Genomic DNA, 26,052 nt, shown 5'->3' with positions numbered 1-26,052 from the left:
ATGAAACCCCAATATCACTTATCGCTTTGCCTTGCAATACTCCTCTTATTAACAACCCAATGTACCCCTCAACAATTTGCATGTGACAAGAGCAAGTCAGAAACAAGCCAGTTCCCATTTTGCAACTCCTCATTAACTTATGAGGACCGAGCCAAGAACCTAGTTTCACTCTTAACTCTGAAAGAAAAGGTGCAACAATTAGTAAACACAGCCACAGGCATTCCCAGGCTCGGCGTGCCATCCTACGAATGGTGGGGCGAGGCGCTACACGGCGTCTCAAACGTTGGACCCGCTGTGCGTTTTAATGCCACGGTGCCCGGTGCGACAAGCTTCCCAGCTGTAATTTTATCAGCTGCTAGTTTTAATGCAAGTTTGTGGCTCAAGATGGGGCAAGTGGTGTCAACCGAGGCTCGTGCCATGTACAACGTTGGTCAAGCCGGGTTGACGTACTGGAGTCCTAATGTTAATGTGTTCCGTGACCCGAGATGGGGCCGTGGCCAAGAAACCCCCGGAGAGGATCCATTAGTGGTATCAAAATATGCTGTGAATTATGTTAGAGGTTTGCAAGAAATAGGTGATAGCAAAAATTCATCTAGTGACAGGCTTAAGGTCTCCAGTTGTTGCAAGCATTATACTGCTTATGACGTTGACAATTGGAAAGGTGTTGATAGATTTCACTTTGATGCAAAGGTATTGTTATTTGTTATATTGATCGTATCTTCGTAAACATAATTAGTGTGAGGCCTCATGTTGTATACATGTATGATATCTTAATTATGTCGTCGTAATTAAGTGTTGGGTTGTTCCAGGTGACAAAGCAAGACCTGGAAGACACGTATCAGCCACCATTTAAGAGTTGTGTACAGGAGGGACACGTAAGTAGTGTAATGTGCTCGTACAATAGAGTAAACGGAATTCCAACATGTGCTGATCCAAATTTGCTCAAAGGAGTTGTTAGAGACCAATGGGGTCTTGATGGGTACGTACTTACGTATGATCCAAGGTCAAGCTACTATGCATACTAGTTGTGCCTAATTGTGCTTGTGTTGTTGCATTTGGCAGATATATAGTGTCAGATTGCGACTCTATTCAGGTTTATGACACTGCCATACGTTACACCGCCACGCCTGAAGATGCAGTGGCCCTTGCTTTGAACGCAGGTTTTGTACTTGCATCCATATAAATGCATATATTGAGTTTGATTGATAGTCATGATTTCATTTATACTCGGTCTCTTTATATGATTTTGTCACACAGGTTTAAACATGAACTGTGGGGATTATCTGGGGAAGTATACAGAGAATGCAGTTAACATGAGCAAGGTTAAAGAATCTGTGGTGGATCAGGCATTAATATACAACTACATTGTCCTCATGAGGCTAGGCTTCTTCGATGGGGATCCCAAATCACAGCCACTGGGGAATTTAGGACCGTCCGATGTTTGTACAGATGATCATAAGTCCTTGGCTCTTGATGCAGCTAGGCAAGGAATAGTTTTGCTAGGTAACAACGGAGCTCTTCCTTTGTCTTCAAATGCCACCCAGAACTTAGCTGTTATAGGACCAAATGCTAATGCCACCAATGTGATGATAAGCAACTATGCTGGCATACCTTGTGGCTATACTAGTCCTTTACAGGGCCTGCAAGAGTATGTGTCCGCTGTGACATATGCACCAGGTTGTAGCAATGTGAAATGCCAAGACGACTCCCTTATTGAACCGGCAGCTAAGGCTGCAGCCGCGGCTGATGTTGTTGTCGTGGTTGTGGGCCTTGATCAGTCTATAGAAGCAGAAGGGCTCGATAGAGAGAACTTGACTTTACCAGGATATCAAGAAAAGCTGGTGATGGAAGTAGCTAATGCTACAAAAGGGACAGTGATTCTTGTTGTTATGGCTGCTGGTCCTGTTGATATCTCTTTTGCAAAAAGCAATAGGAAAATTGGAGGGATATTGTGGGTGGGATATCCAGGACAAGCTGGTGGAGATGCGATAGCTCAAATCATCTTTGGAGACTATAATCCAGGTAATTAATTAACGCATGATCAGTTTGATCAGTTTAAGCTTTTGTACCACTGCTTGAGGTTAATTGCTTAAATAACTTGTCATAACTATCAGCTGGAAGGTCTCCGTTTACATGGTATCCGCAACAGTATGTAGATCAGTTGCCAATGACAGACATGAACATGAGAGCCAATGCCACAGCTAATCTCCCCGGAAGAACCTACAGGTTTTACTCGGGCAAAACCGTCTACCCATTTGGCCACGGACTAAGCTACTCATCGTTCTCCAAGTTTATAGTCTCGGCTCCTTCCACAGTACTCATAAAAAAAAATCGAAACAGCATACACTCTTCTCATGCTCAAGCCATTGATGTCACCACAGTAAACTGCAAAGACTTGCATTTTCACGTTGTCATTGGTGTCAAGAACAACGGGCCAATGAGCGGTTCTCATGTTGTGCTAATATTTTGGAAGCCACCAAGTGCATCAACAGCCGGGGCCCCAAATGTGGAGTTGGTTGGGTTTGAGAGAGTGGATGTGCAGAAGGGCAAAACCAAGAATGTGACAGTAGGGTTTGACGTGTGCCAAGGGCTTAATCTTGTGGATACCGATGGACAAAGGAAGCTGGTCATAGGGCTGCACACCCTTATTGTTGGATCTCCAAGTGAGCGCCAAGTGAGGCACCATCTCAATGTTAGGCTTGCTAGAAGTGCAAGTGAAACAGACTTAGCAATCATGTAGTTTCAGCACCACTATTACCAACAAAACTAATATTAGTCACCCATATTTAATTTGAGGTGTTACTATTATGTAATAGTAAAAACTTAGAGACCTATTTAATAAAAGTAAAAACTTATATTTTTATACAATAAACATTGTAAAAATAATTATAGAACTAGACAAAAATATCTTACTTTTCAACAATGGGTCTATGCACCCATCACCAGCAATCCAAGAGACAGCACCAAGTATAGGATCTGTAGTAACGGTTTTTAACAGCCTATTTGATGTCCAGCATCGCAGTTTTCGTGAAGCTTACTGGTTTCTTAAAATTGATATCATTGTAATTCAAGAGAACAAACTGGAGATGATCAAGAATCAAGAACCACATTTTGCTAAAAAAAAAATGTATGTAAATAATTCACTGCCCATAAACAACCCATTTTCTTTTTGCAAAAACCACTCCTTGCGATTTACTGATCTGAAATACTCAATTCTCTTTATTAATTTTTTTAATTTTTTAACTATTAAACAATAAAATAACGGGCTGGATTTCTTTTCTTTTTAAAGAAAATGGCAGAATTGAGTTCTGATATTCTTTTGAAGCTTCTTAAAGAAATGGGAGGCAAGGAAAATGAACCTAATGATGTAGAAAGCCCGTTTTGCTGAATTTATTGGGAGTCAAAATGATAATCTTATAGAGATACTAAACTTTATTGGGAGTTAATGATAGTATTATAGAGATACTAAGCTTTATAAAACATTTTTTCAGCCTTTTTTTTAATTCAATTTTTTAATCCAATCAGCAACTACAATTAATGGTATTACATGGGGAGACGTCGGCATCCAAGAGGAGATTGGTAATCTCATTGCACTATCACCATTGAAATGTCTGGTGGAACATACGGTATTATCTTTACTGCAGTGGTGTATAGTTTAGTATACATACTACGTCCTGCGCTGAACATATATTTTTCATTTGTGGTTGGGATCGGTGAGCTTTTCGAAGACTGTCTGTGTGGACTTGTTTGACAGATGCACTGGATAAACTTGAGTGTCCACAGCTGATAGCGGTGCTGGAGACCTCACTTGATGAGATCATTTGCTTTCTCATCGACAAGTAAGATTTTTCATTCATCGACTTTGTAGTGCGGTATTTGGACCTTCGGATGATGTGTCTCTAAATCTTTATTCTCTGACGACTCATCCTGCAAGTGTATGAAGCAGCAAATTAAGAATGCCAGCCCTCAAACTTCTTCTGGGGAGATGACCTTTTTTAAAGCTGAGGCAGAAAATACGTGGTTTTGCATATGACCTGTCGATCCAGGGGCGGCTATGGCGGAGTTGTTCCACCGTAGACCATTACCTTATAACCATACGTTCAAATCCACCATAGCCACTTCCTATATATACATACACCATTACACCTCATCCTGGTGATTATACGTGTTCATATTTTGTAGGGCCCTGAAGTCTGAAGATAATTCTTAATGACTCTTCTATTTTATATGCTTTCATTAATTGCTTGGTCGGAATAGCCTGGTTTTCTATATTGATTCCGCAATATGAGATTGTTCTCTGCGGAATAAAAATAACCCCATCTCTAGAATATTACTAAAGGAGATGGTAATTAATTTCTGTAATAAAGCTTCTCTGCCCTTTATTGGTAGGGGATTTCCTTCGCTTTTTCTTTTATTTACTTATCTTTAAAGCTATTCAGAAGAGCTTTAATATTATTCAGAAGACACTTAACTCATCTTGTATATTGTGTGCCACAAGAAAATAATTGAGACAAACTATTCAACTTTTCTGTCATTGAATAAACTTTGGAAGTGCAAAGTATGACCCATCGGATGATTGAAAGAGAATGACGAAGCTTCACCTATTACACTATTTAGTCTATCTATTAATATGAAAATGATGTAAAACCTTCCGGCTGCACAAATTTTTTCAATTAACACATTATTATTTAAAACTTTTGTTTCTTTATTAATGGACAAATTCTTATAATTTGTAATTTCTATAATATTGGAGCTTTCTATATACACAAGGATTCAAGACTTTAATGATTTATCTACGAAATTTTTTTAGACAAATAACTTTGAATAGAGCTAAAAAGAGCTTCTCAAGTAAGCCTTACAAGAAAAAGTTTAATATTTTCTACTTTTTCTAGATCTATATGTGTATACATTTATACCAGAGCCTATTGACCAATCAAGTATATATATATAGCTTAGAAATTTACTCTCCCAAACAATAGAAGGGGAGAAATGTAACTCTATTCCACATTTTCTGAAGAGGGGAAAAGGCCTCGTCGAGGTATGAATATAGAATAAATCGAATTCTATTCAATCAACCAATCATATTATGGTACACGTACATCAATTTATATTTCATACAATTGTTTATTTCTGTTAACTAATACTATTTCAAAATAGAAAGGAAGCAATATAAGGCTCAATGGGCCATTTTGGGCCCACAAAAATCAAAAAGTGGGCCTGCTAGTTATAACGTCGTCGTTTCCGGTTATAACCAAACCGGACATCACATGACCAAATTAGGCACTTGTCGGACACAAATCTGTTAGCGGCTGCTCGTCATCTTTTCCTTCTCCAGGAGTTGAAAATCGTAACAGTCGCAATTCCGTCCGTACATAAAAGTAATTTCTTTAGCTAAAACAGTTCTCGTCGACAACAATTTTCGCTGACTCGCCGAGCAAGACTCATCAGGTTTGTTCATTTAATTGATTAATTGTTATTCAATTCTGTTGCTCTGTGTTAGGGTTAGGGTTAGGGTTTAGGTCTACTGCTCAGAGATTAGTGTTCTATAATTTTGACCTAAAATACACGTGGTTGCGTATGTGTATATATATGTGCGTGAAATCATAGTTCACGAGGTTTTTTGTTTTTAATTTGTTTCTAAATTTTCTATAAAATTGATGATTGGTGGAATTTATGCTGTTTGTGGTGGTGTCTGTGGGATTTGAACTTGGAAATCCAGAAATTTTATGAATAATGATTCATTATGAAGGAAATTTGAGCTGTTTGTTGAAGGAAAATAATACATAGGTGTATTTGGTTGACGATGAGTCAATTTCAATATGCACAAAATTGTTGCACAAAAGTTGCCAAAATAAGTTTTTCCCGGGTCGATTGAGATTACCATTACGTTGTCTATGTTGCGGAAAAGAGCTGACAACTTGCGGTTATGTCTGTGTGATCCAAATGAGTTCAGTCTGTCCTATGAAAGAAATTTGTGTATGTGAAGGGGACCTAGACATCGGTAGATTCAACAAAGATGAATTCTTGCGATATCTGTCTGTGAAGGATAACTGATAATTTTTTTTTTGGGTCTGAGTTTCAGCAAACAAGCAGAGATATGCATGTATCTTATTGGAAGGGCTTAATATATTTTTATATTGCTCTGGATAAATTGCTTTGTAGTGCCAAAACTAACATCTAACTCTTTTATTTCTGATAGCTGTTTTACTCCCGTTGAGTGCTTTATGGTACTAGAAAAATATTTCAACCAGTGTGTTTTAACCTGAAATCAAGCTGTTTCTGACCTAGATTAAAATCCTCATCAGAAGAATCTTTAAAAAAACAGAAGAAGAAAGAAATGAACGCTGGAGTACCTAGATGATCTCAATGCTATTGTATTGTGCAACATGTTGTGTGCTGCATCAAATATTAAAATCTGAATAGCAAAACTACACTAATGCTCTGCTCACACCCCAGTAAGCTAGTACATTTTATTGACTAGGGTGTGACTTTTGTACAAATGCTCCTCCCTAATGTGGATCATTCGAAATCTAAGGTAAATCATTTCTAAAATGGAACCCTATGTGCCTACTTTTGTTAGTACAATCTAAAACAATTTCCTGCCACTAACTTCAAGGAAAGATGGGTTCTTTTCTGTTTGCCAATATCATCATCATCACTTTTACGGATGGTGATATAGCAAAATTGTGGGAGATAGGCATCCCAAACTTATCCCAAATGGTTGAAATAGTCCTGCACTAACTGATTTTTGTGCCAAACTGGCGACGTGCTTAGTTTTTGCATCCAAAATCACACTTTTGAGAATTAGGAGACTTGTCGCTGACCAAAATCTGTCCTTTTACCTCTCTATTTATTATCCTCCATTTAGTTGTATTATTTCTGTTGGATTGACATAGTCTTTAATGGGACAACCTAGTTGGTTTGCCTCTCGCGGTGGAAGCAAGAGGTCAATGGTTTAAAGTTCCTTCTTGCCAACCTTTGGAGGGGAATTGAATTAGTTTGGGGTGGGATAGGGTGAGGTGTGTGGTAACTAGAAAACATGATTGACATAGGTACTCAGTTTAACTCGAATCATGTGTTATTTTGTTAGTATCGTCATGACGTCTATTATTATGACAATGTCTAGGGAAAATAGAAATGAAATAATTAATAACAAGAATTTGTGGGAATGATACTTTGGTTAAAAGAGGTATTTCTATTCCCTGAGCACAGAAGAAATGTGGATGCAGTGCAGATTTAAAATAACATGCTACCATATGCCAACACGTGATCTCTAATTATGGTGTACATTTGGAGCATAATTTGCTCCAGATGACAGGACAAGTTTTTCCCCAATCTTTTTGAGGGGTCAGACTTCCCTGAGCTAACTCTTGTTATCTTTGTTCCTTACATACTTGGAATTCTCTAAATGCTCCCTGTGAGAAATTATAAGCACGTCTTGTGGTTGCTGATTTCCTATGGTAATAGCTAGCTTCCGGGTCTCTTTTTCTCATGACACCCACCTTTTCAATTTATGATCCTCTGACCTTTTCCATATTTGTGTTTTGGAGGGGGGGGGGGGGGGGGGTGGGGGAGGGGAGGGGAGGGGACTGCCTTGAAGTTAAGAGGCAGAAAAGTTGTGAGAGATAGAAAAAACACACAAGTACAGTGGTGCTAGCTTCTTCCTGTCTTTCTTATTTTCATTTTTCTCTTTAAAACCTCCACGGCCCACTTTAATGGTCTGACCTGTATCCAGTGTAGATGGCTGGTCAAGAACTTTGAGTTTCTGCCCACCTTATGTTTTTTGTCTTTGCTGTGTTGGGGAAAGTTTTTTTTAGAGGAGATCCATGAATTTACTATGAAGGTTGTTTTATGGAGATGATGTTGAATGCAGTGATATGTAGTTGGATATGATTGGTGCTTGCTGAAATGCTGTGTTCTTTTACTTTTAGGATTTGGTGTTTTCTGTTTTGAAGGGTGTGGTAGGGGCTTGGTTTGTACTCATGGATGATGATGGGTGTATGGTTGTGATTTGGACAGGGAGGCAGCAGCTATTCTGGTGTTTGGTGGTGAAGTTTTTGCAGATCGGTGGTGGTAGGTGTTAATAGGTGTTAGTTGAACATGAGTTCTGTCAGCAGGAGCCGAAGCAGGAGCAGGAGCAGGAGCCCGCTGGATCGTAAGATCCGCTCTGATCGCTTCTCCTACCGTGATGCACCATACAGGAGAGGGTCTCGTCGGGGTTACAGGTTTTCTAATTTTGATCATAAACTTGTTTTTTCTTTCTCTTTATTGGCTTGAGGGGGTGGGGGGTGAAGGAGACTGTTATGTCTTTGGTGGAGGTTGTTTTTGTAGCTGACCGTTATTCTAGTTATGGTTGATGATTCTACATGATTATGTCTTCGAGGATCTTCAGAATTGTTTTTAGCATTTCTGCTTATGATTGTTCTCATGCTAATTACTTGGTTAACTACTTTTAAACTGTCTCGGAGTTTCATACAATAGCATCAGTTTACTCAATTGTGTTATTCAGTTATTTACCTAACGCCATCATGGTTGTGGAGATACTTCTTTCCCTGCCTTCTGTGTGGTGTTTTATGATAAAACTATACTGGAAATTTGGTTTTGTGTTTTGAGTTGTTCTGTGGCAAGTTATGTCTTGAATTCCTTGTCACTGAATTGCATTCAAGAGTTAATATTTTCTTGAAAGTAATATTTATTTTCACTGTGTGTTATAGCTGTTTTTGTATTATGTCCTGGATTCTTCTTATTAATGCTTCTGTCGGTCATTTATTATATTGGCTACTTAACTCTTTTGAGGATACCCTTCTCTTTTATTTGGAAAGCCCCAAAAAACCAAAGAGTAAGATTCTTCATTATTCATTAGGATGAAAAGTTCTTAAGGTTTCATGTTTTTCTAACACCAAACGAAGAAAAAAGGGCTCTTTTATTTTTTCTATTTTCAATTTACCATTGTTCAAAATCAATTTAAAAATGGGGTCCTCACTGTTTTAGACTAAAATAATTCTAGATTTACTTTGTACCATGCATTTCTTTTTCTGCTCAGGAATTAATCTTCTTTGCATTTTTTGTCAGCCAAAGTAATCTTTGCAAGAATTGCAAACGGCCAGGTCATTTTGCTAGAGAGTGCCCTAATGTGGCAATTTGTCACAATTGTGGTCTTCCAGGGTATGTAATCTCTTTCATTTGAGACAAATAAAAGTATATAAGTTGATATCTGATCACTTGAACTGAACATACGAGTTTTTTATTATTATTATTATACATCTCGTAATTCACATGTAGTTTGCAGTTGGTCTGTGAAGGTGTGCAGCTGTGTAGCTGTCTGGTATCCTCTTAGACATCATTTCCATTCTTGAAAACAAAAAGCCTTTGGGAAGCATGTTTGACATGCTTTTCCAAAAGGCAAAACATGTTTTCCAACCTTTAGAGTTTAAACCATCAATTTCATTTCTAAACTAACTCATGAATAATGCCATTATTAAAACGAAAGTAATGCCACCCTAATGATTCACACAAATTTTTGTGTAGAAAGCATAAATTCCTTGAAATTGCCTGTGTGGGGGAGGCTTAATGTGGAATCTATATGTTCAAGCATTTGCCATTTCTAAACTTACTCATGAATAATGCCATTATTAAAACGAAAGTAATGCCACCCTAATGATTCACACAAATTTTTGTGTAGAAAGCATAAATTCCTTGAAATTGCCTGTGTGGGGGAGGCTTAATGTGGAATCTATATGTTCAAGCATTTGCTTCCCTGCTATGTCTGGAATTGATATCTTTTGGACTAGTTTGGTGTAGGTACAAGCTTCACTAACTTTTTCTGTGTTTGTAAATTGTGGTGACTAGTTAATCTTGATCTCTGGAATGATTGTACCTTAACCCATGTGTTTTACTTTGGCCTTAGCCAGTGGAACATTGCATCCTTAATTGATCCTTATTAATATTTATGGTTGCTGCTTGTTCAACCAAGTCACTAAGACACTCTGCAATTGCAAACTAGTGGTATTACGTTGGTGTAAAATTTACATATGCTTCAATGCAGCTTTTGTTCCTTTGCTTCGAAATACATAGTGTTCACTGTCCCCTTTTCTCTAATCTTGAGGCCCAAATTATGGACATTGCCAGATGAGATTTTTAGGAGGAGAAGATAATTGCATTGCTTTGATTCCTGAAATATTCTGCAGTTAAACAGGCCTTTGGGGAAGTTTCGTGACCTAACTTTGTATTTTAAATTTTTTTCAGTGATGAGAAAGGAATTGATCTCCCTTGAATAATGTAGTGATATTCTTCTGATTTTCTCATCACTTGAATTAATGGGCAATATTGATGTTTTACTTGTAATTGTGCTTGAAAACATTTGTGCAGCCACATTGCTTCAGAATGCACTACAAAGGCATTATGTTGGAATTGCCGGGAACCAGGGCACATGGCTGGCAACTGTCCAAATGAGGGCATCTGCCACACCTGTGGCAAAGCTGGACATCGTGCAAGAGACTGCACTGCTCCCCCACTGCCACCTGGGGACTTGAGATTGTGCAACAACTGCTATAAGCAGGGTCATTTTGCAGCTGATTGTACAAATGACAAGGCTTGCAACAACTGTAGGAAGACAGGTCACCTGGCACGGGATTGTCCCAATGATCCCATCTGTAACTTGTGCAATGTTTCTGGACATGTTGCTAGACACTGTCCAAAATCTGGCGGTCTTGGAGATCGCTACAGTGGTGGCAGTGGTGCTCGTGGCAGTGGGGGCAGTGGTGCTCGTGGTGGTGGTTACCGAGACATAGTATGTAGAAACTGCCAGCAGCTGGGACATATGAGCAGGGATTGTATGGGACCGTTGATGGTCTGTCACAACTGTGGTGGACGAGGACACCTAGCATATGAGTGCCCTTCAGGGAGGTTCTTGGACCGCTATTCTCGAAGGTACTGATAGATGGCATTTGTGTCAGCTATCAATTTGTCATACTAGTTATTTTTCCATGTTATTTTTGGATACTGTTTTAGCTTAGATTTGTTGAAGGTTTGAGATTGGAACTGGATAGAGCTGGATAGTTGGTTTGAGAATTTGATGTGGTAGGATTGCATTTTTTTTTTTTGTTTTCGATGTGGGAGATTTTTTAATCCATTAAAAAACTTATTGATTTGTGCCATTTGTTGTTATTATCGAAATAATAGATTACTATTAACAAGACTCCGAGTGAGTTTGGTTTCCTCTGTTTGGATTTCGTCATGAAGTGAAATGACTTAGAAATAAGTGAAAATGTTTTTTTCCCCCTAAATTATTTTCACGTTTTGAGAAGAAAATTTGAAAAAACAGAAACAGCGTTTTTAGAGTCCGCTTTTCATCGACTATCATTTTCAGATGCGTCGGAACGGTGAAAATTTGTATGGTGTTGGCATTTTATGAAAAAGATCAAAGAAAGTATTTTTTCTTATATCATTTATTTTGAAGAAAATCAATAAAATCTGACTAGCCTAAGCTGAGCATGAAATCTGATTACAATATTCGATTGGTATTATATGCTATAGTTTGGGAGCGGTTAGAAAATAAATAAAATTTAATTATACAAGGGTGTTTGGGTTGTTGAGTATGATATCGTAGTCATTGTCTGTCTTAAAATGTTTTTTGTACTTCCAATTTTTCGTCAAACATTTGGTATCCATTTTTCTTTTACATTGTTTTGAGGGCCTGTTAGACAAATTTTTGAAATTAAAAAAAAAAAGTTATTTTGAGGGCCTGTTAGACAAATTTTTGAAATTAAAAAAAAGTTATCTCCATTCTCAAAACAAATTTAATAGAAATCATTTGGAAAACCAAAACTTATTCGTTTTCTCTTTATTTATTTCACAAAATAGTTATTATTGGTAGTCACATTTTTCTCCAAAATTTCATCCAAGCACATTATGTGTGTTTCTATATGTAAAGTACATTTCATGATTACAAAATGTGTTATAAACTGGAAAACACTAAATTGATATAGAGCTAATAAAACGGTCAGTGAATCGTGTTTGTATTATGTTAGTTTCATATTGTGTCAAAATTGGGTTGACACAAATACGACTCATTTAATAATTGTGTTATAATACTTATACTTTAACTCGACAGAAAATAAACTGGTTATTACCTAATAACCTACTTAATAATTATATATTTAATAAGATTTACATCATATATTTACACTCTATTATATATATATATAAGAACATCTTGTTGTGCGCGGAATGCGGAATGAAGCACACTAAATAATTATAGAAAAATAAAGGACACAAGAATTACGTGGTTCGGTAATTAAATCTATATCCAAGGAGGCAAGAAAGAATAATTGTTTATTTAATAATTAATAGAGTACAAATATTTGAGTAACGAATCTCACTTCCCAGAAACCCAAATATATTCAGTACTCTCACATTCTGCAGGAAAGATAAATTCTCCAGACACACTTATCTCACTTCTCTCAAAAACTTAGAAACTTATAAACTTAACAATTTTAGGATGCTTAACAAATGAAAAAACTCCCTCTATTTATAAGAAGTATTTTGCACTATTACAATTTCGGCGTTCACCAACAATTTGCCAAATTGTCCAAGTTATTGTGAATTTGTCAAATTGTCACATGCTTCACCAACTCCTTTGGCTCTAATTTCCACAATTCCAACTACATGCTTCATCCAAATTTCTAAGGGTTTGTGCCAACTTTTCAAGCTTTGCATGCTTAGCCACATGCATGTGTCAAATTTCCAAGGTCGGTGCCAACTTTGGCCAATTTGTCACCAAGTTTTGTCAACTTTTTAACAATTCTTCACCTCGGCGAAGATTTGTCCAAATCTGAGCCGACTTGCCAACGAATTATCATCATCAAAGCGGTTGCATCTCTATGACTGCCTACGTACTCAAAATTTGGGATCAAACCAACTGTAGTTCAAAATTCCCTAAGGACATAACTTAACACAATCGAAGGATTTGAATTAGTTTCAAACAATGTTGAAACTTAACTCTAGAAATCACCTTTGTCAACATATCTGATGGGTTATCCTTGGTATTGATCTTTTTCAACAACACATCACCACCCTCGATAATCTCCCTCACATAATGATATTTCACATCTATGTGCTTCGTCCGAGCGTGATATGTTTGATTCTTCGCGAGAAATATCGCACTTTGGTTATCACAAAAGACTGCAATGTTCTCTTGGATTACTCTCAAATCACCTAACAATCCTTTTAACCAGATATCTTTCTTTACAACTTCAGTTGCTGCCATGTACTCTGCTTCCGTAGTGGACAGAGCAATTGTTGATTGTAGAATCGACCTCCAGCTAACCGGTCCTCCACCCGATGTGAATACGTAACCTGTTGTTGATATTCGCTTGTCAAGGTCTCCAGCGAAATCAGAATCACAATACTCAACACATTGTTGACCACAATCCTTCTTGAACAATAACCCAACATCAACTGTCCCATGCAGATATCGGAGAATCAATTTTACCGTAAGCCATTGATTTTTACCCGAATTGTGCATGTATCTACTAACCATGCTTACTGTTGGAGATATATCGGGCCTTATGCATACCATAGCATACATAAGACTATCCACAACACTAGCATATGGAACACGAGCCATGTAATCGCACTCCTCTTGAGATATAGGATATGAAGAAGAGCTTAATTTGAAATGAGGAGCTAGAGGTGTACATATCGGTTTAGTTTTGTCATCCATACCGAATCTTTCTAGTACTTTCTTCAAATAAGACTTTTGAGTCAACCATACGCTTTCATTTTTTTTATCTCTACGAATCTCCATCCCAAGTATTCTCTGTGCATCACCCAAGTCTTTTATCTTGAACTCAGAAGCCAACTGCTTCTTTAATCTTTCGATCTCATCTCTATTCTTCGAAACTATAAGCATATCATCGACATAGAGTAACAAATAGATGAAAGCTCCATCTAGTAGTCTTCTGAAGTAAACACAATGATCGTGTTCACTTCTGGTGAATTTCTGCCAGTGTATAAATTGATCAAATCTTTTGTACCACTACTTTGGTGATTGCTTCAGTCTGTACAAAGATTTAATCAACCTACACACATGATTCTCCTTTCCAGCAACTCTGAAACCATAAGGCTGAATCATATAGATTTCCTCCTCCAAATCTCCATGTAAGAACGCCGTCTTAACATCCAATTGAGTTAACTCTAACTCATATTCTGCAACTAAGGCAAGTAGGATACAAATGGAAGTATGTTTTACAACTGGAGAGAAAACTTCATTGTAGTCAATACCTTCCTTTTCAGCAAAACCTTTTGTAACGAGCCTTACCTAGTATTGAGGAGTTGATTGATTTGGGGATCTTTGCTTCTTGGTGTACACTCATTTATTGCCAATAACTTTTTTTCCCTTTGGTAACTCTACAAGTTCCCAAGTTTGATTTTGATGGAGAGATTTCATCTCTTCTTCCATGGCTAACTTCCATTGATCACTTTCATTACTGCGTAATGCTTCACTGAAAGTGTTGGGGATGTCATCATCAATAACTGGAAGTGCATAGGCTACCACTATATCTTTAGTAAGCCATCCGGGTTTCTTTATCTCTCTTATTGGCCTCCTTGTTGCTATAAAATCATTATTATCTACATCATCAATTGTTTCTTTATTTTGTGGGACATTAGAAGAAATAATCTCTTCTTCAACTCTAGGTGTCACTTCTATAGTTAAACCATTCTCTGATGTAAAACTAACTGGTACATATGGAGTTGCATCAAACTCCACCCGCTGCAATACCCTTTGGTCTTGTTTTCCACCTGCTGAGAACTTGAAACTTTCATCATTGAAGCTTCATCAAATATGACATCTCTACTACACACAAACTTTTTTATCTTTGAGATCTTAAAGCTTGAAGCCCTTTACTCCACATTTAAATCTCACAAAGATAGCTTTTATAGCACGAGGATCCAATTTACCATCTTTGACATGATAATAAGTTAAACACTCAAATATACGAAGGGAATCATAGTCTTGTGTATGCTTTCCAGACCATATTTTCATAAGAGTTTTACCTCCAATTGCAGCAGAAGGCAACCGGTTTATCAAGTGACTTGCGTAGCTCACAGCTTCAGCCCAAAACTTTTTATCTAAACCAGCATTAGATAATATACACCGTACCTTCTCCAGTAAAGTACAATTCATACGCTCAGCCACACCATTCTGTTGCGGAGTATGTCTCATCGTGAAATGTCTTTTAATACCCACGTTCTGGCATACTTGCAAGAATGGATCAGAAGTATATTCACCCTCATTATCAGATCGTAATACTTTGATCTTTCTGTCAGTTTGAATCTCCACCAATTTCTTCCATTTCACGAAAATCTTTAAACCTCATCCTTTGCTTGCATGGTGTACACCCACACACGTCTAGAGAAATCATCAACAAATGTAACAAAATAATGACTTCCACCAATTGATGCAGTCTTTGTTGGTCCCCATACATCATTATGAACATATTCAAGGATTTCACGAGTATCATGATTAGCTGTACCAAACTTGACCCTTGTTTTTTTGCCTACTACACAATGCTCACAGAAATTTAATTTACAAGTTTTGATACCTTTTAAGAGTCTATGCCTCATCAAAGTTTGCAAAGACTTCTTCCAGCATGTTCTAGTCGTACATGCCATAGCTTGGTGGTGTCACTGTGCGCCTTAACAACATTTGCTTCATCAGTTATACCTCCCTTTAAATAGTACAGATTGTGACGCCGAATCCCTTACAGAATCATCATAGCCCTATGTGTAAACTTTATTGTGTCATCTTCAATGGTAACCTTGCAGCCTTTAGCTTTCAAAGCACCCACAGAAATTAGATTTTTCTTTAAAGCTTGAACAAATCTAACCTCTTTGAGTTCTTTGACCATTCCATCAAACATTTTGAGCCGAATTGTTCCTATCCCCATTATGCGACAAGGTTGATCATTCCTCATCACAACTGCACTGGATTCCAGATTACGAAAATCTATAAATCATTCCTTAATATGACACAAATGACATGTTGCTCCAGTATCAAGTATCCACTTGCTCGAACTAGCCACGTATACTGCAGGAGTAATACTTAGTGAATAATCAGAGTGTTCATCTTTTTGTGCCATGTTTGTTGCTGCTGGTTTCTTCTCATCTCTCTTTTGAGTCTTTGGACAATCTTTTCTCCAATGACATTTTTTATGACAAAAGACACACTCATCTCGAGCAATATTTCTGCTTCTTAATTTGAATCGAGAATTCTTTCCACCACACTATTTCTTTTTCTCCATCGCTCAATTTCTACTTAACAAAGCTTCAGACGATGCTCGTTCAGAATTTTTATCATTATTCCAAATCTCCAAGTTAGTCAATGCTGTGCAAACATCTTTGAAGACAATCACACTATTTCCATATATCAAAGTAGTCACAAAATGGTTATATTCCTCTGGTAGTGAGTGTAACAGAATCATAGCCTTGACTTCATCCTTAATATCTTCATCAAGACTCTTCAAATCAGCAAGTAACTTTTCAAATCTTGAGACATGATCGTGCATTGACACCTCAGGCTTCATTCGAAAGCCATTTACTTGGCTCATTGCATGAAGACGATTTTCAGGACTTTTTAGCAAGTACTTCTCCTCCAATGTAAGTCACAAAGTCATCGCACACTCTTCATCCTTCACCAAGTATTTCACCTCCTTAGTCAAATAAGATCTGATCTGACCACATGCTTTTTTATTCATACGATCCCAAATTTCTTCATCATACAAGTGTCTTTTATTTTTCAGAACAACATCCAAATTGATTTGAATAAGGGCATCTATAACTTCGCACCTCTACATGCCGAAGTTGATTTTCCCATCAAAATTTTCAACATCGATCTTCTGGCCTCCTATAACAGGTGCTAAATAGCGATTTGACAAATCTCGCTTCCCACCTGAAGTGTCTCCTGAAATAGTCTCGGTAGATCTCTCCTCAATTCTGGAAGTTTCACCTTCTACCATTTTCTCAATGAACTATTTCCACTTCAAAAAACAGTCTCTATGATGTTAATTTCGCGTGAATAAATGCACCAAGAAAGTTCTCAGGAGACTGGACGGAAACTCAGTCCCAATTAAAAACCAGAATCTTTAGACTCTTATCGTCTTTATTGACAGAACTTTCTTAGACATGCAAAAATACACACTACTTACAATAGACTGTTTCCCAAGTACAAATGGCCATCTCTATCGTATTCGTGAACAATACCGTATATGGGAATAGTACCGTATACTTGAACAGTACCGTATCCCCCCAAGTACGAACTGTCGGCTTTGATACCTCTTGTTGTGCGCGGAATGCGGAATCAAGTGCACAAAATAATTATAGAAAAATAAAGGACACAAGAATTACGTGATTCGGTAATTAAACCTACATCCACGGAGGTAAGAAAGAATAATTGTCTATTTAACAATTAATAGAGTACAAATATTTGAGTAACGAATCACACTTCCCAGAAACCCAAATATACCCAATACTCTCACACTCTACAAGAAAGATAAATTCTCCAGATACACTTCTCTCACTTCTCTCAAAAGCTTAGAAACTTATAAGCTTAACAATTTTGGGATGCTTAACAAATGAAAAAACTCCCTCTATTTATAGGAAATATTTTGCACTATTACAAATTCGGCGTTCACCAACAATTTATCAAATTGTCAAAGTTGTTGTGAATTTGTCAAATTGTCCCATGCTTCACCAACTCCTTTGGCTCCAATTTTCACAATTCCAACCACATGCTTCATCTAAATTTTTAAGGGTTTGTGCCAACTTTTCAAGCTTTGCATACTTAGCCACATGCATGTGTCAAATTTCCAAAGTCGGTGCCAACTTTGGCCAATTTGTCACCAAATTTTGTCAACATCCCCATCCTCAGTATTAACAGGTGCTAAATACCAACAATTTTGTCAACGTTTCAACACATATATGTCTATTAAAATATTATAAATTTATACTATTAAAATTCTAATTATATTTAGAATTTTATAAATAAAACATTATGTATGTAAAATTTTATATATAATTGTGTAGACTTGAACCGACTCATTTAATAAAAATTTGATGACTTGTATCAAATTTTGCTAGCTCTAAATTCATAACAATATTTTATTTTTAAAAACTCTTTGAAAAATAATACTGCCCACACAAAAGTATGATTTTATTTATTAAATTATAATTAGTTATAATGCCATAAAATAATTTTCTTTTAACTATGATAAAACAGAACATATCATGAGTAGTTCATGAATCACAATCAAATACTTATTTTGAAATGTAAAACAAATAAAATACGTGCATAACTTCTTGAATGTTTTTGACAAAATGTCAGAACCGATAAATCCCAAGTATGATGAGGTCACGATCTCAGAAATGAAATTAGAAGTCAAAATCAGATCACACGGTTGCGAAAGTCCTTCAAGCGCGGGTAAACACATGGACACGGACCACGGAATAATCACCAACCATCACTGGGGCCCCACAGCATTTTGGGGGTTAAAAAAGTCATGAAGTCACCGGATTAGGGATAGTATCGTCCATTAAAAAATCACACGTACGAGGCAACAAAATCCTCTCTCTCTCTAGAGAGCGTCAAATTCTCTTGCGTAACTCTCTCTTCCTTCTCTCCCCCCTGTCACACTTTCTACATAATCTTTATTTTATTTTATTTTATTTTTAACTAAAATCCAAAGGAAAAAAAATAAAAATCACAAATTGCTCCCAAAACCCTAGGGTTTCATTTCAATTTCTAGGGTTTTCTCAAATTTGAATCGAATACTGTAGTCTCTAAGATGGAGAACGAAGACGAAGAAGCTTCGAAATTAACGAACCCTTCTGTTCAAGTCGAAGATGACTCGAATAATTTCACCGCAACAGCAGCGACAGTTACGGACTCCAACGATGCGGTTCAGGGAATAACCGAGCCGCAATGCGAATCGGAAGCTATGGCCGAGTTGAGCGAGTCGCTACAACTAACGTCGAAAGAGCAATCGTTGGGAGATGGGAAAGAGATATTAGATGATGAGTTTGTGGAGAAGAGCGAGACTGTGGCTGAGTTGGACGAGTCGAAGTTCTCTGGAGGGGATGAGTCACGTGACTCGGAGCCAGTGGTGACTGCTGCGGTGGTTGGTGAAGAGGATGGGGATGTTGTTGCTAATACTGAGGATGTGGTGAATGGCGGCGATTTGGTTGTGCCTTCAACGGCCATTGGTGGTGGTGAGGGTGCCGAAGAGGATGTGATTGACGAGGGGGAAACGGAAGGTAAGAAGCGCGTGAATGACGTGGCAGAGGCAAAAGAAGAAAAGGCTGAGGTGTTTGAGGAGGTTGATGTCGGGGCTGAAATTAAGGGGGTTGATGTGGCGGAGCAGGAGAAGGAGATTGTGGATGAACAAAAGGGGGATGACGTGACAGTCGAGGCGCAGATAGAGAATGAAAATGAAACGAAGGTGGATGATGTTACAGAGGCAAAGGAGATTGTGGACGAACAAAAAGGGGATATTATGGCAGCAGAGGCGCAGACTGAGGATGAAATGAAGGTGAATAATGTGGCAGCAGAGTCGCGGACTGAGGGTGAAAAGAAGGTGGATAATGTGGCAGAGGAGACTGGTATTGTGGATGACCTCATGGAAGAAAGGGCAGAAATTGCAGGGAATAGGGAGACCGTGGGTTGTCCAAATGTAGTTGATGTTACAGAGGAAACAGAGACTGTTGATGTGGCAGTGGTGGCTGAAGGAAGGGCAGAAATAGCTGAGGATAGTGAGATTGCAGGTGAGACAAAGGTTGTTGATGTGGCAGAGGACGAGGAGAAAGAGATAAAGGTGGCTGATTTGGCAAAGGAAACGATGCGTTATGAGGAGAAGAAGGTGGCAGATGTGACAGTGACGGAGACGGAAGTGGCAACAATAGCAGATGAGATTGATGTTGGTAATGTAGCAGAAGAAACAGAGGTGCAAGAGGAGGAGATGGAGTTTACCGATGTGGCAGGAGGAGAAGCTGAAGTGGAGGAGGAAATGGAGAAAGCCGCAGAAGAAACTGAAATTCTGGAGGTCACTGAGACAGATGAGATGGAGATGGGTGATGTGGGGGAAGAAACCTTGGAGGTTGGAGCTAACATTGGAGATGAAATGGAGAAGGCTGAGACAGCAGAGGAGATGGGAACAGGTGATGATGTGGAGGAAGTGAGTACAATGGTTGGAGGGAAGAGGAAGCGAGTTGGGAAGAATTCCAAGTCTCCTGGGAAAGCTCCTTCAAAGAAGAAATCTGAGGAGGATGTTTGTTTTATTTGCTTTGATGGTGGTGACCTTGTCCTCTGTGATCGCAGGTGACATTATGAGTGCCTTCCTCAATATTTTTATTTGTTTTTTTTAGTTGTTTTTTATTTCACGTAATTTAATCCTGATTGGGGGTTTTTGATGTTGGGTTTATAGGGGATGCCCAAAGGCATATCATCCTTCATGTGTTAATCGCGATGAGGCCTTCTTTCGAGCTAAGGGTAGATGGAATTGTGGTGAGTGTTTGCATGATTGTGTCATTTTCTTTTGTTTTTATTCAACATTCAATTAGTTGTATATCATCATTCTCTTTGTTCTTTTTGTTTTTACTTTCTAGCATTTTGCATGCATTTGGTCTTTTGTGGCCACTGACTTCTTGGTGATGCAGACTTTTGCTTTGAAACCCAGTTTATGATGAATTTTATTATGAAACTGAGTTTCTACTGCTAACCACAAGTATTTGAAACCAAGAAATGTAAATAGAGTTTACCATAGGAACACTTCAATACATTCGTTGATGCCTTCATCCTGGCAGTGCCTTGTTCCTCTTATTTCTTTTTCACACAAGTTCTTTTATAAGTATTGAAGTTGTTGCTTCCTCTTTTCTTTGCAAAAGGTGTGACCTACTCGACAGCAAAGCTTGCAGGGGTGGACTTGTGTGAAGGGACAGGAAGTAAAATCTTCAATATTCCCAGCACAATGTTCTAGTTTTGCAAACTTATGAAGTTGGTTTATTGTGCTTCATGTGAAGTGTACTCTATTCTTTGATGACTAGGAGTGTTTAAATTTTTTGGAGTTCCAAAGGCAATTGTCAATACTGGTAATTTCCACTGTCAAGTAAAAGTGCAAAATCATGATTACTACCCTGGATTGTAATAAGCTTTTAGTGGTTCAACATTGGGGATCCATAACACATTGAAGATCCGGAAGTCAATTGTTAAACTACAAGTTACAGTTCTTTGGTATCTATATTTGTTAGAAGCTTGCTAAATGTGTGGCAAGTTTGGAATTATGTGATTTTTGGAACGATGCCGTGCATGTATTATGACTCAGTGAATATATCGTTAGCTTTATTTTGATTTTGAGCGGTTCTCAAGATCAGTTGTTAACAATAGTGTTACACTGCCACCTTTATGCAAGAGAGTGTTCAGTATAAGCCTTAAATGCTTTTTCATTTGAACTAACTAAGAGAATACATTTATGTTTCATTTGTTGAATTTATGTTCTGCCTCTTGTGGAGAAGGTCGGTTCATGCTCTTTGTTGTCATGGTGAACTAATTGATGGATTGCCAGCACTGACAAGTTTTTTTCTTGACTTCAATTTACACTCTCCTAAATTTCTTCGTCTTAAATGAACTTACACTTATTGTTTTGGTCTACAGTGACAATTTTTTTAAAAAAGAAAGTCTGAACATGATTCTGCTTTGAAATTGGCAATGGAAAATGTCTATTTTTGTGTTAAGAAATAACAATAATTTTAGGAAGGGAAAGGAGAACTCAAGTCTAATTTTGTTGTGTGTAAACATTGCCCAGTTGATTCATAAGAACCATCTAATCAGCCAACCAACTGGTTCTTTGCAACTACTTTCAAATATATTTGACTTCAATCTGGCATCTTCATTTTGACTTTGAAGTGGTAATCATAATGCTAACGTAGCCAAATCACCATTTAACCTTTGGTCTGTTAAAGAAAAAGTTTCTTGTGAGATTGTTAGACTACTACTTGGTTTGAATTTATTGTGTTCACAATGTCCAAGATTATACATTTTGGGGTAATTGTCTGATGGCACAAACAATCAAATATGGGATGAAGGTGTTCAAGGTTACATTCACTTTATTGTATATATGCATGAAGCGAGTACCATAGCTAAAACTTCTGAAACTTCCTTGACAGTTTGAAATCCACCTATGAACTTTTTATAGCAATGGGGAAATTCAGATTCCTATTTCCAATGTTTCTGAAACTGGGTCAAGGTCATATTTGGATACTGTTTGTGTATTATGCGATTATCCTCTTTTCTTTGCTATTTGAAGGAATTGATGGATTGCTTTAATACATTTGCTATCACTTGTTGTTTCTTGCATGTATTTTTGTTTATCTGATTTTTGTTATATCTATGGGCTTTTGTACTTTTCCTCTTCAATATTCGATGCATGTGACTGCTGGCCCATGCTATTGCTAGTGCTCTCTCTCTTTTGTTTAATAGTTAATTCGAGGACCTTAAATCTTCATATCTTTGCTGTGCTTGTCTTTTTTTTTTTTTTTATAGTTTTTTTAAATTCCCCTGTTAAAACATGGCTATTACATGGGTTATTTGCCTATCTAATTGGAATGTTGTTATTTATTTATTATTCAGGTTGGCATCTATGCAGCATTTGCGAGAAGAATGCATACTATATGTGCTACACTTGTACGTTTTCCTTGTGCAAAGGGTGCACCAAAGATGCCGTCATCTTATGTGTGAGAGGTAACAAGGGCTTTTGTGAGACATGCATGAAAACTGTGATGTTGATTGAAAGGAATGAGCAGGGAAATAAGGAAACGGTACGTATGCTTTCCCCCCCTCAAAAAAAAAAAAAAAAAAAGCATCGTTGCTACTGTTTCTTTTGCGGGCCATCTCATATGAAGATTTTATAGCTCTGAACAATTTTATTTGATACATGTATTCGAAGAGTTTATCATTTTAATAGGATTTGATTTATTTGAAATGTTGAATCTGTGACCTCACCCAAGTTGGTGTCCTTGGGCTTCCTTTAATTATTCTGGTGAATGGCAAGCAGCTAATATTGGCACTAGGCTATTGATTGGTGGGAGATTTTGGCATTGATCGTGTACAGTTGATTTGACTGTTTCGTTGGAAAATCAAAACATGTCAGGGCAGTATGATATACATATTGAAAACTTTCTATGAGTAGCACAGAAGCTGACTATATCGTAATGAGTTTGAATCTTGTAACAATCTAGTATTTGCTGATGATTTAACTTTCCATTTATAGTCTCTTCCTTCTTTATCTTGTAGGCCCAAGTGGATTTTGATGACAAAAATAGCTGGGAGTATCTCTTTAAGGATTATTGGCTTGATTTAAAAGTGAGGCTTTCTTTGAGCTCAGATGAACTTGCACGTGCAAAAAATCCTTGGAAGGGATCTGATACACATGCTGGTAAACAGAGTTCACCTGACGAACTTTATGATGCTAATGTTGATGGGGGACATGGTTCAGACAGTTCTTCTGGAAATGCAGAGGCAACTGTCTCTAAAAGAAGGAAGGCCAAGAAACGGTCCAAATCCCGTGCCAAGGATGAGGTGTCACCAGGAACAGTGAAATTATCTGGTGGTGAAGGGGCATCTACTGATGGAAGTGTTGAGTGGGCATCGAAGGAGCTCTTGGATTTGGTTATGCACATGAGAAATGGCGACAAATCAGCTCTATCTCAGTTTGATGTTCAGACACTCCTTTTGGAATATATAAAAAAATATAAGCTCCGGGATCCTCAACGTAGAACTCATGTTATCTGTGATGCACGCCTCCAAAATTTGTTTGGGAAACCACGTGTGGGGCATTTTGAAATGCTTAAATTACTTGAATCTCACTTTCTCACAAAGGAGGATTCTCAGGTGGATGAACTTCAGGGGAGTGTTGTTGATACTGAATCAAATCTGTTGGAGGCTGATGGGAGCTCTGATGCCTTAGTAAAGGGGGGTAAAGATAAGAAACGCAAGACACGTAAAAAGGGTGATCACAGAGGACTTCAATCTAATGTTGATGATTATGCTGCAATCGATATGCACAACATCAATCTGATTTATTTGCGGCGTAATTTTGTGGAAGAGTTGCTAGAAGATACTGAAACTTTTCACGACAAAGTTGTTGGTACCTTTGCAAGAATCAGAATATCTGGTAGTGCTCACCAAAAACAAGATTTGTATAGGCTAGTACAAGTTACAGGTACATGTCTAGATATCTCTTCATCAGCCATATTATTTTTGGAGTGTCTTTTTTGAAATCTTTTCATTTTCAAGTATATCATGATACTCTGCACAGGTACAAGCAAAGGTACTGAACCATATAAAGTGGGCAAAAGGACAACCGATATCCTCTTAGAAATATTGAATTTGAACAAGACGGAGGTCATATCAATTGATATAATCTCAAATCAAGAGTTTACAGAGGTGATTAATGAACATTTCATGCATGTTATATCTCCATTTAGTCTCTTTTGTTTGCCTTCATGCCAAGAAAGTGATGAATTTGCCATCTGCTTTTTTGGATTCAGAAAGTCACATAAATGGGAATAATTAGAAGGCTTCTAACTTGAACACTTTTTAAGTAGCTAGTTAAGTAGCTTGTTCCTCATGAATAACATACGATGGGGAGTTAAAATAGAGTGTACAACTACACGTCATTATTAAGAAAAATAAATAAAAGGTAAACAAATATACAAATAGTGAGGGGTGTTTGTCATAGCATTGTGGATTACAGATTGTGTTATGGAGATTCATTGTGTTTATGTGTCTATTTCATTATATGTCCATGTAATTTCTTTTTTGTATTCATGTTTCCTCTGTTGATCTGTTAGGATGAATGCAAGCGTCTCCGCCAGAGCATAAAGTGTGGGCTTATCAACCGTCTAACTGTGGTAAGCCCACAACGTTCCATTTCTGCTTTGAATCAGCCATGAATTATATATTTGTTCTTTCTTTAAATGTTTTAATTGGTTCCTTGCAGGGAGACATTCAGGAAAAAGCCATGGCACTCCAGGAAGTCAGAGTCAAAGATGTAAGTTCATTGTGTGTTATTTAATAGTGGATTAACTCAACTTGATTTTGATTTCCTGCGCATTCAGGGAAAAAACCATGGCACTTCAGGAAGTTTATTCTATTTCCAGCACATTTTCTTTGATTATTCAATAAATCAACTTGATTTTTATTTTCTTCATGGTGGTTGCCAATTATCAGTACTGAAGAAGTCAAATAGATAACTTTGGCTTATAACATGTATCGCCAGAGGAAATTACTTCCAAGAAATAGTGGAAGAGTGTAAAATATAGATGCTTAGAAAGCATTTCTAACTAAATTTAGAAGATGGATGAGAAACTAAATGCCGAATATATGAGAATAAATTACCTAAATTCCAACATTTCAAATCTTATTATTAACCACGGGCTGAGGGAGTCTTGTCCATATTATGGCAAGAAAGCAATGTTTTGCCAACGTCCTGTCCTTTCTGCTCACTTCCACTCACCAATTGTTGAGAAAAGTCTTTACTTCAACCTTCGGTTAAGTCCTGGTGCCAAAGTGGAGGGAATATATGGGATAATGAATAAGAGGATTGCAAGACCCCTTTCTTGTTATTTAAAGCTATGCAAAGGTTCAGAATAGTCCATTTTTAGTGTTATTTTAAGATTTTTTTGTTTTATATTTGTACTGCAGAAGGAGAATGTAAATGCTGCGTGAGAACACTATGAACGCTGCTTCATTAAATATTTTAACTCACGTGCATAGTACTAAGTAATTATTATGGTTTCAATGTTTTGGGGATCTAATGCTTAGATATATAATGGTAAATTAATATAAGGTTCAAAGTAAATGGTTTCAGGGACAAGCAAGTGCCAATAAAATCTACAGGATTTCAAGGATTATTTTGATTCTGGTCTTTGTCTTTCTCTAATTCCTCCCCTTCCCCTTCCACCCCCCCCCCCCCCCCCCAAAAAAAAAAAAAAAAAAAAAAA

The 26,052-nt window shown here is 37.5% G+C and overlaps 3 protein-coding genes across 4 annotated transcripts in view; all 3 read left to right on the top strand.

The window, feature by feature from the left end:
- On the top strand, positions 1–2,828 carry LOC18035312 (probable beta-D-xylosidase 5). The gene is made up of 5 exons (XM_006423411.2): positions 1–690; positions 810–979; positions 1,063–1,160; positions 1,258–2,022; positions 2,115–2,828. The coding sequence occupies exons 1-5, from the start codon at positions 1–3 to the stop codon at positions 2,738–2,740; spliced, it is 2,349 nt and encodes a 782-aa protein (XP_006423474.1). The 3' UTR covers positions 2,741–2,828.
- Positions 2,829–5,271: 2,443 nt separating this feature from the next.
- On the top strand, positions 5,272–11,156 carry LOC18034670 (DNA-binding protein HEXBP). Of its 2 annotated transcripts, none has more exons than XM_006423410.2 (4): positions 5,272–5,448; positions 8,020–8,225; positions 9,073–9,165; positions 10,369–11,156. In XM_006423410.2, the coding sequence occupies exons 2-4, from the start codon at positions 8,101–8,103 to the stop codon at positions 10,934–10,936; spliced, it is 786 nt and encodes a 261-aa protein (XP_006423473.1). In that variant the 5' UTR covers positions 5,272–5,448; positions 8,020–8,100; the 3' UTR covers positions 10,937–11,156. The 2 variants fall into 2 exon arrangements, with proteins under 2 accessions (XP_006423473.1, XP_006423472.1); XM_006423409.2 differs by having other exon boundaries at positions 7,932–8,225.
- A 7,442-nt stretch (positions 11,157–18,598) lies between these two features.
- The window catches only part of LOC18034793 (zinc finger CCCH domain-containing protein 19), a 10,765-nt gene continuing 3,311 nt past the window's right edge, over positions 18,599–26,052 (top strand). The window contains exons 1-7 of the mRNA XM_006423406.2: positions 18,599–20,371; positions 20,478–20,557; positions 22,679–22,866; positions 23,342–24,269; positions 24,366–24,493; positions 24,901–24,960; positions 25,050–25,100. Coding sequence (XP_006423469.2) covers positions 18,843–20,371; positions 20,478–20,557; positions 22,679–22,866; positions 23,342–24,269; positions 24,366–24,493; positions 24,901–24,960; positions 25,050–25,100 — 2,964 coding nt within the window. The 5' untranslated portion in view covers positions 18,599–18,842. The remainder of the gene's footprint in view (positions 20,372–20,477; positions 20,558–22,678; positions 22,867–23,341; positions 24,270–24,365; positions 24,494–24,900; positions 24,961–25,049; positions 25,101–26,052) is intronic.

Source organism: Citrus clementina, unplaced genomic scaffold (genome assembly GCF_000493195.1).
Source record: "Citrus clementina cultivar Clemenules unplaced genomic scaffold, Citrus_clementina_v1.0 scaffold_8, whole genome shotgun sequence".
Lineage (NCBI taxonomy): Eukaryota > Viridiplantae > Streptophyta > Magnoliopsida > Sapindales > Rutaceae > Citrus > Citrus x clementina.
Note: the sequence above shows the minus strand (reverse complement) of the source record. Positions and strands in the feature narration are given on the sequence as shown.

What these genes read in the sequence shown, in the direction of transcription:
- LOC18034670 (XM_006423410.2), top strand. Translation starts at nt 8,101, where the DNA reads ATGAGTTCTGTCAGCAGGAGCCGAAGCAGGAGCAGGAGCAGGAGCCCG. An exon ending in GGGTCTCGTCGGGGTTACAG is followed by an intron (nt 8,226 to 9,072) that starts GTTTTCTAATTT and finishes ATTTTTTGTCAG; the next exon opens with CCAAAGTAATCTTTGCAAGA. An exon ending in CACAATTGTGGTCTTCCAGG is followed by an intron (nt 9,166 to 10,368) that starts GTATGTAATCTC and finishes ACATTTGTGCAG; the next exon opens with CCACATTGCTTCAGAATGCA.
- LOC18035312 (XM_006423411.2), top strand. Translation starts at nt 1, where the DNA reads ATGAAACCCCAATATCACTTATCGCTTTGCCTTGCAATACTCCTCTTA. An exon ending in GGCCCTTGCTTTGAACGCAG is followed by an intron (nt 1,161 to 1,257) that starts GTTTTGTACTTG and finishes TTTGTCACACAG; the next exon opens with GTTTAAACATGAACTGTGGG. An exon ending in CTTTGGAGACTATAATCCAG is followed by an intron (nt 2,023 to 2,114) that starts GTAATTAATTAA and finishes CATAACTATCAG; the next exon opens with CTGGAAGGTCTCCGTTTACA.